The sequence below is a fragment of the Saccostrea cucullata genome, unplaced genomic scaffold (genome assembly GCF_032062105.1).
Source record: "Saccostrea cucullata isolate Sc308-1 unplaced genomic scaffold, CSIRO_AGI_Scuc_v1 ctg5117, whole genome shotgun sequence".
Classification (NCBI taxonomy): Eukaryota; Metazoa; Mollusca; class Bivalvia; order Ostreida; family Ostreidae; genus Saccostrea; species Saccostrea cuccullata.
The window spans coordinates 1-18,716 of NW_026930214.1; the positions used below are offsets into that span (position 1 = coordinate 1).

The following is an 18,716-nucleotide window of genomic DNA, read 5'->3' on the forward strand; positions in this document are numbered from 1 at the left end:
CGCGCTGTTGAGTTTCTGCAAATGGCCCTATCCGGACACCATATATGTTTATCCAATGGTAGATTCTAAATAAAATTTGCATAAAATCATATTAAGTCTTATAAGTTATTACAGAGAGCGATTTTTGACTCAAGGGAAATAATAATAAAATAATAATGGAAAAAAGACAAATTTTCAGTTTTTACAATCCTTTTTAGCTCACCTGAGCCGAAGGCTCAAGTGAGCTTTTCTGATCACATTTTGTCCGTCGTCCGTCCGTCTGTCTGTCTGTCCGTCCGTCCGTCCGTCCGTCTGTCCGTCTGTAAACTTTTCACATTTTCGACTTCTTCTCAAGAACCACTGGGCCAATTTTAACCAAACTTGGTACAAAGCATCCTTGGGTAAAGGGGAATTTAAATTGTTAAAATGAAGGGACATATCCCCTCGCAAGGGGAGATAATCAAGAAAAGACAAAAATAGGGTGGGGTCATTAAAAAATCTTCTTCTCAAGAACCACTGGGCCAGTAAAGCTGAAACTTATATGGAAGCATCCTAATATAATGTAGATTCTAAATTGTTCAAATCATGACCCCCGGGAGAAGGGCGGGGCCACAATGGGGAATCAAAGTTTCATATAGAAATATATAGGAAAAATCTTTGAAAATCTTCTTCTCAAGAACCACTGGGCCAGAAAAGCTGAAACTTATGTGGAAGCATCCTGGGGTAGTGTAGATTCTAAATTGTTCAAATCATGACCCCCGGGGGAAGGGCGGGGCCACAATGGGGTATCAAAGTTTTACATAGAAATATATAGGAAAAATCTTTGAAAATCTTCTTCTCAAAAACCACTGGGCCAGAAAAGCTGAAACTTATGTGGAAGCATCCTGGTATAGTGTAGATTCTAAATTGTTCAAAACATGACCCCCAGGGGAAGGGCGGGGCCACAATGGGGTATCAAAGTTTTACATAGAAATATATAGGAAAAATCTTTGAAAATCTTCTTCTCAAAAACCACTGGGCCAGAAAAGCTGAAACTTATGTGGAAGCATCCTGGTATAATGTAGATTCTAAATTGTTCAAATAATGACACCCGGGGGAAGGGCAGGGCCACAATGGCGAATCAAAGGTTTATATAGAAATATATAGGAAAATTCTTTGAAAATTTTCTTCTCAAGAACCACTGGGCCAGAAAAAGTGAAGCTTATGTGGAAGCATTCTGGGGTAGTGTTAATTCTAAATTGTAGGAATCATGACCCTCGGGGGAAGGGCGGGGCCATTATAGGGAATCAAAGTTTTACATAGAAATATATAGGAAAAATCTTTAAAAATCTTCTTCTCAGGAACCACTGGGCCAAAAAAGCTGAAACATATGTGCCCATGGAAGGATCATGGGGTAGTGAAGATTTCAAAATGTCTAAATTATGATCAGTGGGGTAGGGTGGAGATGCATTATGTATAACAAGGGTGAAATCTGGTAAAGAACAGAATGGTCAAAGCTTCTCAGGTGAGCGATGTGGCCCATGGGCCTCTTGTCTTTAAATTAGTTTAGCATAATTTTGAACATGAAACCAGAAGTCTCTGTTGAGACTGAAGCTCTACTGGTTTTAACTTATAGCAAAAGAAGAGAAAAGTAGATTTGAAACTTTACAACAGCAATAAATACTTGTGTGCCAAGTTATATTGAAATTAGACGAAAACTGTAGGAGGAGTAGCATTTTGAAAAAAATGTTTACAGACAGGCGGACAGACAGACGGACGGACGCCGGACGCATAACTATGGCATAAAATCTTCTGGTCTTTGAGTAATTGGCTTGGAAAAAGCACATATCAGATCAGAACTGAAAATTGACGGGGGGAGGGTGGTAAGGTTTGAACTTCAGTACAATTTTTTTTTTTTTTTTCAGAACAATACCACTTTCCCCATTTTAAACGATACTGCAACGTGTGGTAGTAGGGGAGGGGGGGGGGGATGGGGTTAAATTGCATGAAAATGTGGAATGAAACTTTTAATAGTTTTGTTAAATAATATGTTTATTAAACTTTTACACCACTTTTACACTGATTTTATTCATTAATAACAGAGCAGCAGATTTTCGAAGTGCAACATTTGCACTGAGATCAAGATTCGCCTCAGAGAGACCAGAGATAATTGCCAGCGAGAGGTACTGAAGGAGAAAATAGACAGACACTTAAGGAAACAGAAGTACGTTTAATATATTAAAGTAAGTGAATTATTTCTTATTTACATCACATCTTCCTTCACATACGCGCACTCACCCTTACAATACTCTCACACATTAATTTATTTAGCCAGGAGAGGAGGAAATACTATAAACACCAGAAGGCCAGACTCCATCCAGATAAATATTTATCCATCATAATCGACGGGATGGACCAGAGTAAAACAGCCATTCCCCATTTTGTCCATGCCTCAAAATTTACATCGTCCATGTGGAAGCTACGCACACATCTAGTGGGAGTCATTATACACGGCATTGGGATTTACGGTTTCTTTGACCTATTTGAATATAGGTAAGATTTACAAGAACCAAAAGCAAAAAAAAAAAAAAAAGGGGGAAAAAATGTCATTTTTATCCATGAGAGAAATTTTACTATTCTTGATGTTTTTCACTTTGCAAGATAGAAAAATAATTTCAAAGTGTGGAACTACTCATGCCTAGATAACATTTGTATATTAATCAAAATTTGACATTTCTAGACAAGTTTGTAATGTTTTTCATTTTACCAATCTCAGTTTTATATATTGAAAAACAAGATTGTATGTGAAACACTATGGGCCTATATCCTTCATGCTTCATAATTTATGTCAAAATTCGACAACAGACAGACAAACAGATACATAGAGAGGACAAAAATTATGCTATTTTCTTCTTCTAATTTCAGTCATTCCACAAATTTGACCCTATCCATATTGCTGAGTGTTTTTTACAGCCTGAGGGATTCAATGCCCAACGTTTTATACTTGCAGATGGACAATTGTGCAAGAGAAAATAAGAATAGGTAAAAAAAAAAAAAATTTTTTTTCTCGAAATTTTTTAATACCCCACTATATTTATCTTACCGCGTCCGATTTTCTCCGCTCCAGGAAGAGCAGATCAGAAACTCTTTGGACTTGGGAAGATACAGTTTTGCTGCAAGTCACTTAATCTAATGCAGATCATGTACTTAACTTTAGTGGTTTCCTCCTTAATTTACAGGTACTTACTAGCATTCTTCTGTTTCCTGGTGGAGGTTGGCCTATTTAGAAAGATCAAGATATCATTCCTCATGGTGGGCCATACCCATGAAGACGTGGACCAAGTTTTTTCAAAGTAATCATGATTATTAACTGCCATCATGAGAAATAGGCTCAAAATTATTCACAAAAACTGATATGTTTACTTCTAGTAGTTCCATATATATATACTCCTGCCATCCTGAACCCAGTTGTATACTTAATTTATCTAACTTAAAAGTCCAAATTAACGACCTGTTAGAGTTCATTATGCTTTGAAAAGTTCGGAATTTACCGAAGCTTTTTTGTGACCCAATTTTTTAATTGAATATTACCGTGATTACACAGTTACTAATTAATTTGAAAACATTTAACTGATTTGGGTCCGTTAATACATTTAAGAATTATACATAAGATATTTTAAAAAAAGGACTGAAATTCATAATATTTTTTTTATAAATAGATTTAGATTTGACCTAGTGTTTACAACGTACAGTTACTCAAACGTGCTTTTCAGAAATATTCTTTCAAATATCAAAATAAATCAAAATCATTTCTTACCAATTAGATATCATGGATGCCAATGAACACATACATCCAGAGTTTGGCACTTTTAATCATTCAAAATGGTGTTTCTTCCTAAAAAAAATACTGAAACATGTACAACTTCAATTCAAACATTTCAAAATGGCCAGTTCTGTGTTGACCCTGAACAATCTGCATTTCATTGGCTAATTTGACTTGTTTACTATTCTTGCAAACTTCCTGCAAACATTGGAATAATGAAATGTTTCCTGCGAACTTGCTGCGAACATTGAATTGGCATGTGTGGTTCTTGCAATGTTCCTGCAAACATGATGGGTTCATGCGAATTTGCTGCAAGCTTGCAGCAATTGCTGCAATGTTTGCCGCAAGATCGCAGCTAGCGGCAATCATCTGCGAACAAGAAAATTTTCTTCCTGCGAACAATTTTGTTTGCTGCAAGTTTGCAGCAGACTTGCTGCAGGCTTGCAGCAAACATGTCAGTTTGGTAAGGGGGCCCTCACGGGGAGTTAGAGAGGCCCTCACAAGGTCATATTTTTTTCATAGAGCCTTTCATTTTGTGCAAACTGAAGGTCAATGACAAAACTTCAGGACAGGTCAAGGTCAAATATGGAGGTGAAAGAGCACATAATGCTGATACTACTACTATATAAGTATATAATTTTTTACAAATTCTTGCTTTTATTTCAGACTGCCCCTGAGATGTTTCCCTATTAAGAATTTCCTGATTCAGAGGTCAAGGTTAACACAGACCTCCACTTTCCAGAAATACATGACTGAAAACTTTATGCATCAGGCATTACTTTGGAAAGCATTCCTTTGAGGTTTGCCCTCCTTCAGTCCCTTGATAATACTCTGGAAACCTTCTTCTTGCTCCTGGTGGACCTCAGACCCGCCCAGACCTAAAACAGAAGTACAGCAGCTCTCCTGTCTCAGCTGAGGGGACTGGTGTTCTATGACACGAAGATTAACCTGATGAACTGAGTTCTGAACGACACCGAACAGAAAAAAAAACAAGACCAGGCCGCACCGAGTATCACCCTGGATCCACGGGAGATAGACACAAGTATGAATCTCATCATAATTTTTATGAAATATATATGTATCTAACAAAAAAAAAGATGGAAAGTATGAAAACAAGTGGGGGAAAGGAAAATGTTGAGTTTGTCTGGTCTTTTACAATATCATGTACATGTTGATTCAGGAAATTATAAAAGCAGAATTTCAAACAGTCTACATGTATAACAAAACATTTCTGAATCAATATCAAGTAAGCTAACACAGAATAGAATCTTAATTTATTTCGATTCAAAATTCATTAATTGAGATTACTTAGTATTACTTAAGCATTGAATTCATATTTTGGGATGTCTTCCATCCTAACACACCTGGCCCTGCCGACAAATTGAATACCACGCTAACATCCAGCCAAGAAAAATCATATTCCCCTCGGACGAATTTTCGCTGTATGTAAATATAATATCGTAACTCATTGGAAGTAAATAATGAATAATTGTATACATTCAGAATACTGGCAAAAATGGTAATAATGTAGCTTTGATTAATTCCACTTGATAAATTGGATGGTACCCTCTGTTGTAGGTGATGTGAAAAACTGCCCGGTGACCTGGTTGTGTCAGGCCTACAGACAGCTGCTGACCGTTCTGTCTCGTCAGTTCTGTGTGAGACTGTCCAGTGACCTGGTTGTGTGAGGTCTACAGACAGCTGCTGACTGTTCTGTCTCGTCAGTTCTGTGTGAGACTGGCCAGTGGAGGAGACCTACGCCTTCAATGTCTGCCTCATGGAGGAGGAGGTCCATGGAACTAGTATGTCAACATCAAAAATATATGTAGTACTGTATGCAGGAAAATTTTCACCACAGTTTTATTTTCGCCCCTTTCGCCCTATCCTTTATTGGGTGAATTTAAAAAGGGGCGAATTCAAAGAATACCATATAATTTCTTAAACAAAACTGACTCGGCGAATTTTAAAAAGGGCAAAGTTATTTGCAAGAAACCGCTGGGCCAATTTCAACCAAACTTGCCACAAAGCATTCTTGGGTGAAGGGGATTCAAATTTGTTCAATTAAAAGGCCACACCCTCATTCAAGGAAAGATAATTGGGAATTAATGAAAATTTGATGGAATATTTCAAAAATCTTCTTCTCAAGAACCACTGTCCCAGGAAAGATGAAACTTATGGGGAAACATCCTCAGGTAGTGTAGATTTAAATTTCTACAAATCATGAGTCCCAGGGGTAGGGCAGGGCCAAAATGGCCTACCAAAGTTTTACAAAGAAATACATAAAAAAATTCTATTAAAATTTTCTTCTCAAGAATGGCAAAGCCACAATTCATCATATTTGTATGAAAGCATGCTCAGGTAGTGTAGATTCAAGTATGTTCAAATCATGACCCCCAGGGGTAGGGTGGGGTCAAATGACCTTCCAAAGTTTTACATAGAAATATATAGTAAAATTCTTAAAAAATCTTCTTCTGAAAAATGACAAAGCCATAATTCATCATATTTATATGGAAGCATGCTCAGGTAGTGTAGATTCAAGTATGTTCAAATCATAACCCCTCGGGGTAGGGGCAAAATGGCCAACCAAAGTTTTACAAAGAAATGTATAGGAAAATTCTTTAAAAATCATTTTCTAAAGAATAGCAAATCCATGATTGTTCATGGGACTACTTTTGGAATTAAACTTTACAATAGATAAACCAATTTCTCCTTTTTCCTTGCCTTAGTGCTCAGGTGAGTGATATGGCCCATGGGCCTCTTGTTGGTGTATGTCTCATTTTAGAGTAACTATAAGCCCTGTGTTGACCAAACTTGCATGGGTGGTACATCATAGAATGCACACTAGTCTACCATGCTTGCTTTGCTAAATTTGACCAACATTTTCCGCTTGAGTGAACAGGTTTATGTTTTTGGTGCAGGTCTCATTTCCAAGTAACTATGAGCACTATAGTGACCAAGCTTGCATAGATGATGCATCTAGGGATGCATACTTACAGACTTGCTTTGGATGCTGAATCTGACCTACATTTTCTGTTTGAGTGAACAGGTTTAAGTTTTTGGTGCTGTTGTCATTTCCAAGTATCTTTGAGCCTCATAATGACCAAACTTGCATGGATGGTAACATCGAAATGTGCATTCTACCAGGTTGGCTTCAGATACTGAATCTGACCTTCATTTTCTGGATTAGTGATTAGCTTTTTATACAGGTTTCATTTCCATGTAACTTTGAGCTCTATGTTGAGCAAACTTGCATGGATGATACATCTTGGTGTGCACACTAATGGACTTGCTTCAGATTCTGAATTTGACATACATTTTCCAGATCATCAACCTCTTAAGGGGGCCGACTATAGTTTCCATTGCGCAATATTTCGCGCATCATAGTAAAATGAAGCGTATTTACTGTTTTAATGCAACTTTTTTTCGCGTAATTATTAAAATTAAACAAAATTAAGAAATTATAGGTATGAAAATATAACTACAATTTGACATAACTGGTTTTTAAACCAATTTTGCAATTGATAGGCAGGTTGACGTCGTTGCAGTGTGTTTTTGACGTTATGATAATCTGTATAACGCTTAGAGAAAGGGGAAATAAAACTATTATTAAAGAAAAAGTAATAAAGATACGCTCTTTAAATTTAAATTATGGAAATTTGAGAATATCTCCAATATTTTTATTATGTTTTCATGTGAATTCACTGTAAACATAATATTTTGTAATACTCTATAAAAATAGTAAAATTTGGTTATTTTTTAGCATTTTGAGATGCCCCCTCTGGTAACAAGACGGTAGAATTTTGTGTTTCTTACATATATTGTATAATATAGTATTATGCATCAAATACTTTAGTTTAAACAAAATCTCTATTGTAGTATTTGTATAATTTACTTTAAAGTACTAAAAACTGGCATTTTCCTATACAATCCTATAGTAAATGTACCTGTATTTTGAGACAGTCCCTTAAAATAACCTGGAGGGTAGATTTCGCCCAAACTTTGCATGTACATTGAAGTTAATGTAAGTAATATATGGTATAAAAATGAAGAGTTTTGCTATTGTAGTTTTCACACAATAAAACTATAGTCGGCCCCCTTAAAAGGTATGGGTTATGGGTAGAGGTCTATTACCAAGAAACTATTAGGCTTATATAAACCAAACTTGTACAAATGATGCATCAAGGGATGAAAACTCGATCTCAACCTTGTTCAGATGCTGGATTTTAATTACATTTTCATGAAGAAGAACAAGTTTGAAGTTTTTATATAGATCTGTTCTAAAATATCAATTCAAAATTGCATAAATTTTGCATTTTTGGATGTACACTTTTTGTTGGATAATTGTTTTAACTTTGCCTTACCGGTACTTAAAGACAACATTCGTTGAGGTGAGCTCTGTAAAATCTGATTACCTATGTTTTTATATTTTCACTCGTGCTTTGCATATAAAAAAATCCTGTCCCACTATGAAATAAATTCCATACTCAACTGCTACAAAACATTGAATATCCTCTTTAAATTAAGCAGAATTACCCCACTGAATTAAAGGGAACTAATATTTTTAGGTGCACATGATGCAGCTTCCTGGATGGTGTATAGGCATTTGTCAACATGTGAAACCCACGTGTATTCTGGGGTAGGTTTATATGTACATGTATTTTGTCAATTATTAGCTCTTCTGAGCCACAGGCTCAAAGAGATAATATGCTGTGGCCATTTGTGCAGTGTACGTAAACTTTTTAGAATATGGGCCATAATTCAAGAACCCCTTAGCCAATCGGTCTCAGATTTGTCACAGGGTATCCTAGGCCCAAGGCCGGCTACCATTTATAGCAAAATAAGGGTTGGGGCCCTTAACTAAGGGGAGATAATCATGAAAAAACCCTCAAAGGTATTAGTTGCTAAAAATCTTCTTTAGAACCTCCAGGCAGATTTTCACTTAACTTACATACAAGGATCAGGATATGTCGAAGATTGAAAATTGCACAGGGAATTACCCGGGGGCAAAGGGTGTGGTCTCCAGACCACTTCAAAGTTGACCCAAATTTACAATTAATATAAACGTTTATATTTTACTTACTATAAGGACTAGGATCATCAAAACTTGTAAGTTGATGCAATTTAGGACTTCACATTATGTAAGAACAAAGTAGGTCACGGTGACCTACTTTTTGAACTTTATGCTTTATGACTAATCCTTTTTGAAAAATTTAATCCCATTATTTCAGACACTGAGAGGTTTAGAATCATCAAATCTTGTAAGTTGATGCATCTTAGGACCTTAAGGTAAGGTTTGCGCTTACAGGGAGATAACTCTTGCAAATCACCAAAGCGTTTGAAACAGTTGAATTTAAACATGCTATGCTAAGCATCTCGGTAACGAATTTCCTCTGTCCTACTTGATGTTTGTTGTCACTTAATGACTTATTGTTAGGACTAAAAACAAAGGACGTTTTCAGGAGAAAGTCTAATAACAATTCAAAGCATAGGAATTTTAGAAGCCTTTTAGATTAGCGTGATGCATGTGGATGAACCAATAAAGGAGGACTTGTTTATTTTCGATACGGAACGAGGCAAGTTGCACGGCTATTCCGATCAGGAGAAAGTCATTGACGCATTGTGCTGTCGTGTGTTTCTCGCTTCACCACTACACTAAAATTTTAAGTGAGAATTGGAAAGAAAAAAGAAAAGACCTGAGAGTATCCTGTAAAGTATTTTGCAGTCCGAACAGGGAAGAAAAGTCACGATGCATTTGACCATGTCCAATGATGATGTTCATGTTGACAGTTTGATTGTTGATAGTATTTTAATCAGGTAATTATTTAACTATTCATTTTTACTGAAAATTATGACTGATCTACTGACTACGGATTTAAAAACGATGAAATAAACATACAAAGATGTCAGGATGTGACTAATTTCCCAACATTGCCAAAAAATAAAAAAATGCATTCATTCAAGAAATTATGAAAAATAAAATCCTTGCTTTTTGGGCCTAATATATGTAACATTATTTGAACAGGTATTCAATTGTTCAAGTTACCTTTTTAAATGAGGTTTGATTTTAATTAATATCTCATTTTGTAATTATTAAACAGGAAATACATATAATTGTGCATGACATGAAAATTTCTTGATCAAGCATTTGCATTTCACTAATTCAATCTGTAAATTTTACAATAATTTCATATTGATTCTTCATTGATTATATTGGAAATTTATTCATTTCATTGAGTGAATGAAACTCAGTGCAATTCCTTATGCAATTCCAAAAAATGCAATTCCTTAAATGTTATTGTAAAAATGAACACATATATGATTTCAGGTCATGGGTCATTAATTGGAATAGATAAGAACCAAAAAAAAAGTACTTCAGTGTTTCCTTAAAAGATCTGTGCCATCAATCAAAGTAGAGGTCATCCCACATCAGCTCAAGAATATTAAAGAAAGTTGGATGGATCAAGCTAAGATGTTGAACCAGACATGGCAAAATCAATGGAGATTTGGAGAACTTCTGACTTGTTATACCCAATGCATATTTTTATATGTCTATAGATTATAGAAGAAAATTTTATGTTTAACAACATCCTTATCTAAAATATACATTCTGTTTTCCATATATTTAGAAAATATGTGTGTGTGATGATTGCAGTGCATACTCTGTTGGTCATCTTTGAATTTGTTTTCAGTAAAATAAATGTATACATCATAGGTATTAATTGAAGGTTGCTTTTGTCTATACTTACATGTAACAAGTTTCTTAAAAGGGTAAAATTGCAAGGAAATTAATACATGAACAATTAAGATTAATATTTTTATTCATTAAATTTTGTTCTTACCAGGACCTAATATGCTCAAATAGGTATTACTGAAAACTGATGAGTTTTGTATATAAAGCAGCAGTGAATATGTATAATTATATCTACTTTAACAGTTTAAAACATGACAGTTGGAAATTGTAAGGTTGTTATTTTAGTAGGAATTATAAGACCAATTTAGTACTCTACTAAAATTAAAATCTTTCACAAATACATGTAGTTTATTTTGAAATTGTTTACATTTATAATCTTTTAATTTTTTTCTGTATTTTGATTTTAAAATGGAGAAAATTTTGTTACATTTAAATTATTATTTCATGGATATCAAGGAGATTTATCTATCACTGTAGCATTGTTTCTTTTTCCCTGTTCTTGACAAATATTTATGACAGTGTTATGTCATTTTGCAGAATTTGCCTTTTCTCTGAAATCAGAAGTACTCTGTAAACTCATTAAAGTATGAATTGATGTCACTTAGAATTCATCTTTATTTTGTTCTGTCTGATATTTCAATTAAGATTCTCAGACTACCTAATCCAATAATTGAGCTTATGTCCATGAAGTGTAGAAATAGGCCATCTTTAAAAAATGTTTGGTTGTCGACCTCACCAGACCGACTGACTAAAATGACCAGACTGAAAACTTTTTTTCAATGCAGGGCGGTATTTTTTTTCTTTTTATTCCTCTTATCCCCCCTAAAAAAATGTTCATAGGCTTTTAATTGGTTTAGTTGCAACATGTTCTGAAGTATGTTTATATACATATACATGTACTTCTAAAGGTGTTGCAGTGTAATTCATGGACAATTTCATCAGAATATTCAGATGTAAAGATTGCCATAAATACTAGAGTTCTTCCATGGAATAAATTTTTAGACTATCTTGTAGCACAGGAAGAGTTTTATTTTGAATATTTTTGGCCAATTTATGCCTAAAAACAATATCAAAAATAACATTTAGTCTTTAACGTTCACCATGACAAGGTGATATAAATGTTGTATGTAAAAGCGTAGAAAAAGCCTGAATTTCATGTTCCGAACCCATAATATAGCCCCTGTTTCATGGAAATAATATTGGGGACATACTTATTTTTTTAGTTCAAATTAATGAAAATTATCAAATTAATAACTCCATGGATTTTGATGGAATCGTTAGATATGTAAAACGTTGATTTTTATATTTTTGTTGCCATGGCAACGGTTTCACTTAATCAAGAAAAATGGAAAAATCTTCTTTTTTACCCAAATTTTCACATTTTTGATAACGGAAAATTAAAAGTTTAAATAATAGAAGCATGAATTATACTTATTCAGGTCATTTTAGTTTAAAAAGTTTGATAATTTATAAAATAAATCAATTTTTTCAATGAAAATAATATTCGAGGTGGAATATGAAATACGTTAAATTTGGCGTCTTTTACTAAAAAAATGGGACGGGCAATATCTTTGAAAATCATATTAAATGATGAAGCTTATCTCCCTGAATAAATTGATATATAGCATGTGTGCATATTAAAAAAAATAAAAGTTGGAGGGAGACGCAAACCTTACCTTAAATCATATGTATAAAAAAAAGTAAGTCACTGACCTACTTTTTAAATTTTGGGGGCATCTGTTTTCAAATTGAATTGAAGGCATATTTTGGACACTTTAAGGCCTATGATCATCAAACTTTGTCAGTTGATGCATGCATCTTGTCTTTGAACAATGTTAACTTAAAAGTAGGTCACCTTGATCTACTTTTTGAACTTTATGATTAATCTTTTTTAAAACATTTAATCCCATTATTTAAGAAATCATCAAATCTTGTAAGTTGATGCATCTTGAGACCTTAAAACTAGTGTTGGCAACGAGTACCTGGCTAATCGGTTAAACGTCGAATGATGCGAGTATCGTTTAGTAAAACTGCTATTCAGTTGCGCCCCTGGTGTAGATTTTTTTTAAAGAATTAATCTTTATTTTTTATTTTTCATAAATCTTCTTCTTCTTCTGTATAACCACAAACCACCTTCTGGTGTATTGTCGTAAATGATGGTATATTAAGTAGAATTTTTTGTAAATTAATTTTTGCATTATAAGCCAGGATGCTGAGGTTGCTAAAATTGATTATCGCTAAAAATTAATTGCATGTGAGACCTTAATACTTGTATTGATAATAATAAATATAGTAAAAAAAAATAAAGTAATTGAATTTCTTCAGTCTAAAAATTGGCAAAATGAGAATGTTTCTATCAATATCATCATAAATAAGATACCGGAAATGCTTTGTTCTTTAAATATATCATGGTAAATAATGTATTCATTGAATTTCTGTAGTGTTGGACAACTGGAGCCTTGTCTTGTATTTCTCCAACTGGAGCTGTTGGGATGGATTCCTGAGACATTTTCCCTAAAGGTGTATTTCCAAGAATTCTGATGGAGCCTGGAGCAGAGATTGGAGATATTTTAGCTTTCCGTGTTCTTCCAAGGATTGTCTATTTGTCTTGAGATAGACTTTGGAGATATTTGCACTTTCCATGTGAAATAGACTCAGGAGATATTTTCGCTTTCCAATTGTGAGATAAACTCAGGAGATATTTTAACTTTCCGTGTTCTTCCAAGGATTACCATTTAGCCTAGAGCAGAGCATTTTAACCACCAGAATACTCTTTGACGGAACCTTAGACTTGAATATTGCAGATATTGGTTTTCAGAATTTTTTCAATATTGTATACTTTACAATTTCTATTATATATCTGGGTTATAAGGGCTATGGAAATATCCTAGTATTGTATACTTTACAGTTAAATATATCTGGGTTATATGGGCTGTGACAATATCCTAGTATTCTGGGTTATTAGGGCGATGGCAACTTCATAGTATTGTATATTTTACAGTTTTTTTAACTATCTGGGATTATTGGGGCAGTGGGAATATCATACTATTGTATACTTAATAGTTTATATGATATATATATATTAATTATCTGGCCTTAGGTTATTTGTGTGTATTGTAATTTTGTGCTACTATTAAAACACATATGGCCATTTGGGGTTATCCAGGGATTAAGGGAATTTATGCATAGAAAATTGTAAATTTTATAGTTTCTTTGATGCATTTGGTTATAGAAACTCTGCGTAGTAATCTTTACTCTATTGTTTCTATGGTATTTAGGGGATGGGTTGGGTGGGGGTAATTGAGGATATGGGAATTACCATATATATGATACGTATAAGGTATTAACTTAATAGCTTTTGTTAACTGGGTTAGGGAGTTTAATTAATTATGGTCAACTTTTTAGCTTTTATCAAAGATCTTGGATTATTAAATGTATTAGAATTTCAGGTAGTTTTGTATTCAGTAATAATTCCAATCTTCATTTTATCTATTGATTTCCTGTGTTTTGATTGGACGAGAACATGTTCCAGAAAATTTTTACACATCAATAAATTATTTCAATCAGAACTACTTTCTTGATGACACTATTAGGTTATTGTATATAAACAATGAAAGCAGTTATTTCTTGGTCTGTTCTGGCTAAATAATGAATACAAGAAACTTTAAATTTAATTAGGGCTTAAACAAAATTGCAACATACTAGACTGCCTAACTGATGGACGCCGTGAAAGTGTTTATTTCACTGTCCAATCACAAGTGTGAATTTTTAAAAATGAGAGTTGTTATAAGTTTATTTATCGATTGTTTTGACAGTTTAAGTTGAACTCTATCGAAATTCATCTCGATTACGTTCCTTTACAGTAAAATGTATTCCTACGCCGTCCAGAAATAACGGATTGTATGGAGGCCTCAAAGAGAAATAATTTAAATATTTTTTAAAAATTTGATATTGGAATTATAAGAATTAAACGTTCTTTTTGAAAAATTTATCGATGTGTAAACCCTTGACATTTTACTCACAAACTTAACATAAAAGTGCTTTGCACTTTTATTTAGTTTGTGAGTAAAATTTGTGCTGTATTGTATATTGTATATTTAATACTTTCAGAATAATAGAGTATTGTATACTTGTCATTATAATTATTACATGTAGTACTATGTCATTAATTTATTTTAATCATCTAGAATTTTGGGATTTAGTGGTATTGATACGATACACATTACATGTATAGGGCTTATCTGGGGAGGATTATTGGACTTTACTGTTAAGCTCTCTACATATCACATTAAAGTATGGATTTTGGCTGTACATGTTTATCTAATACATCAAATACGTGGCATTTCAATTATATGTCTGGGTTATAAAAAATCTTTAATATGTAGTATTACTGTGTATTGATCCATTACTTGCACATATTGAGTGCGTACACAGATGAATACTTTGCCTTAAAGCAGCATATTGTATGCTGCATCTGACCTAGTATATGATGAATCTACACTATTTCATAATTCATGGTTTTGTGGCAAGTAAATGAGAACCAGTTTTGATTTTTGGGTTCATCCACCTTAAGCTTTGTTTTCAGGTGTACGTGATGTATATACATCCACTTCGAGATTTGTTTTCAGGTTTCATGCAATTGTTAGCATAGTATATTTATTTGCTGTATGTCTTGTATTTATTTGTTTTTTTATTGTAAATAAATGTGTATTTATTTGGTAGTTGTGTCAGGTAACTGTACATGAACATGTAGTCTGTAAATAAGCTGCCTGCACATGCATTGTTAGAGTCTTTTCTCTAGAGTTGTGGAGTAAAGTGTTGAGCTTCACATTGCAGGTTCAAATCCCACAGCGGGATATGGAGACTGGTTATTCAGATGATACCATACCCGTATAAACTAAGTTCTATGTTGCAGTTTGTGTTGGAGAGAAAAAGCTCCCTCACTGCTCAATTGCCCTCGGGTGCCAAGATGTATAGATGAAGGATATGGAGATAACGAACAGTATTCAATCTCAAAGTCCATAAAACAATACAAAATAAGAGCAGAGCAAACACAGACCTCCAAAACATCAGAGGTGGGATCAGGTGCCATGTAGGAGTGAGCATCCCCTGCCGACAGGTCACACCCGCTGTGTGCTCCTTGTCATGATCTAATTTAAAATTGTGCAAACCTCCTCCAGCAGTCCTTGGTGTCTGTATATCAGTGAAAAAATCTTGATAGGGGAGTTAACATACATGTAAACCAGAACTTTGCTATCTAGAATAAATTGATACATGTATCTTGAATACCATTAAATGTTGAAGTGATGTAGACATCTACCTGAAACATTTTCAAGTATTTTACCCTTAAATGATTTCTTAAAGCTTTGAATTCAAAGTTCTTTCTAATCAGTTCAAATTATTATTTGTTGAAAATTTATATATTTTTTTTCAGAAGATACATTATATGTTATCAGTATCCATGTAATTCCATTTTTCATATAATTATGATGGGAAATCTTGGGATATTAAAACAACACAAAAAATATATTAATCATCAATACATGATTGTATTTATCATTTATTTAAATGGATCTAAAATTAATATTAAATACAATAATACTATCATCATGGTACAATAAATATATAATACTTTTATAACAAATATCATTACAGAATCATTAAAATTGTGTCATAAATATATATTGGAATCCTTACTACCTATAATGCTAAAAACATGCGTAAAGGGAAGTAACTCTTAAAACTCAATCAGTTGAAATACTTTTCACAACCGTGTGAAGAGTTATCTCTCTTATATAACAATGAACCAAGCCTAAAGCTAATTAAACAATAGCTTTAATTGAATTAATATATATTCATTATACTGTCGGTAGAAAAATTAATGAAGGAAATAATGAAATTGAATGCTTAGACACAGATTTGAGATGAGAAAATATGATTTACAGTTTTTAAATTAGAAAATCGTCAGGAGACACACAGTAGGGGATATATATATATATATATATATATATATATATATATATATATATATATATATATATATATATATATATATATATATATATACAATGAGATGTTAAAAAAAGAAAAATAGATCTCAGACTTTGAATTTCACATATTACTTCTTCATGAAACACAGATACTTAGCATAATAGAACTTTTGACAGAGTTTTTTTTACACAATCTGGAATCACTGGAATAAATTGTTTGTACGAATATACAAAATGTTATAAAATGAAACAGTCTTATTTATTATTCAAAGGATTTAACATGCCAACTCTAGATCTCTGACTCTCTCACCTTCTCTGTTACGTGCTCTCTCACACTCTCTCCTTATAAAAAACAAATCTGTATAAACAGGGTTTTTTTTCATGTTAATAAAACAAGAGTCCAATTGGTTATAGGTCAACAGAGAATCATGTAACAACTTTCCAGCAATTAAAGTTGGTTTGCACTTTATTCTTTAAACCAAAAGTAATAAAATTCATCAATTTGAAAGAGGCATAATTCTCATAATTATACACTTAATTAGCATGTTTCCTTTAGTTACTTAATGCTCAGAGATTGATCAGAATAACAAAGAGAAAATATATATTTCCACATTATAACCACCTGTTGTGCACTCAAACCCATCCTATACAAACCATCGACAATTGCAATGGAGCCCACATATTTCAAAATTTTACAAATTTTATTTCATCATACCAAAGAGCAGATCTCCAGGATTAATTCATTATCAGACAAATGATCCTAACCTCCTCTTCCCCTGTCAGGGGACCTTAATTTAACCGTTTTGAAAGAGGGAACTTTTTTCATCATAAATAAGTAATTGGATCATTGTCATATTTACCAGGAGCTAAGAAAAATATTTTCAAATACCCTGGTACTTCATGTATCTTAACTATATAGTCATTAGATCCCCAACTGAACATCAGAACCCCCGACCCAGTGGCCCTGTAATTCATCAATTGGGAAGAACCACCCTACCTCGTCAAAGTTATGTAGTTCAATAATTTAATGCCCCGGAACAAAGGAAAAGAGTTTTAAAGGATTAATGTATTTTCACTATAGAACAAATTGAGCTCCACATTAAAATCAGAAATCCTGACCATGGGGCCATGAAAATTAAGATTGTAAAAGAGACATTCTTGCTTGCTGATCATAACAAAGTACTAAAAGTACATGTTTAGTTCATTTAATACCCAGGGGCCCATTTTACAAAGGAACTTACGACAAAAACCAAACACTAAAGATTATTGTAAAATTTTTGCAAAATTAATACTTCTCTTTGAAATTGTCTGTATAAAAATATCTTACAACATTCTTTTTGATAAGTTTAAAATAATTTCCGATAAAATGTTAATTACAAGAGGCCCATGGGCCACATCGCTCACCTGAGAAGCTATGACAATTCTGTACTTTACTAGATTCACCCCTTGCACCCTACCCCACTGATCATAATTTAGACAATTTGAAATCTACACAGATTTTTCCTATATATTTCTATGTAAAACTTTGATTCCCCATCGTGGCTCCGCCCAATCCCCGGGGGTCTTGATTTGAAAATTTAAAATCTAAAATCAATTTAGAACCTACACTACCCCAGGATGTCTCCACATCAGTTTCAGCTTTTCAGGCACAGTGGTTCTTGAGAAGAAGATTTTTGAAGATTTTTCCTATATATTTCTATGAAAAACTTTGATCCCCATTGTGGCCCCGCCCAATCCTTGGGGGTTATGATTTGAACAATTTAGAATCTACACTACCCCAGGATGCTTTCACATAAGTTTCAGCTTTTCTGACACATTGGTTCTTGAGAAGAAGATTTTCAAAGATTTTTCCTATATATTTCTATGTAAAACTTTGATTCCCCATTGTGGCCCCGCCCTATCCCCGGGGGTCATGATTTGAACAATTTAGAATCTACACTACCCCAGGATGCTTCCACATAAGTTTCAGCTTTTCTGGCCCAGTGGTTCTTGAGAAGAAGATTTTTTAATGACCCCACCCTATTTTTGTCTTTTCTTGATTATCTCTACTTGCGAGGGGATATGTCCCTTCATTTTAACAATTTAAATTCCCCTTCACCCAAGGATGCTTTGAACCAAGTTTGGTCAAAATTGGCCCAGTGGTTCTTGAGAAGAAGTCGAAAATGTGAAAAGTTTACGGACGGACGGACAGACGGACGGACAGACGGACAGACGGACACAATGTGATCAGAAAAGCTCACTTGAGCCTTCGGCT

General features: G+C 33.7%; 1 protein-coding gene and 1 long non-coding RNA gene across 2 annotated transcripts; both read left to right on the forward strand.

Annotated features, from left to right (window-relative positions):
* The first annotated feature begins 2,064 nt into the window (after nucleotides 1-2,064).
* On the forward strand, nucleotides 2,065-5,531 carry LOC134283269 (uncharacterized). Its single transcript, XM_062765712.1, has 6 exons — nucleotides 2,065-2,182; nucleotides 2,290-2,511; nucleotides 2,884-3,000; nucleotides 3,198-3,311; nucleotides 4,448-4,823; nucleotides 5,360-5,531. Exons 2-5 carry the CDS (start codon nucleotides 2,369-2,371, stop codon nucleotides 4,578-4,580), a joined length of 507 nt encoding a protein of 168 aa, XP_062621696.1. The 5' UTR covers nucleotides 2,065-2,182; nucleotides 2,290-2,368; the 3' UTR covers nucleotides 4,581-4,823; nucleotides 5,360-5,531.
* Nucleotides 5,532-9,184: 3,653 nt separating this feature from the next.
* Nucleotides 9,185-11,072, forward strand: LOC134283270 (uncharacterized). The gene is made up of 2 exons (XR_009995446.1): nucleotides 9,185-9,595; nucleotides 10,107-11,072. It is a non-coding gene; the product is annotated as an uncharacterized LOC134283270 (long non-coding RNA).
* Nucleotides 11,073-18,716: the final 7,644 nt, after the last annotated feature.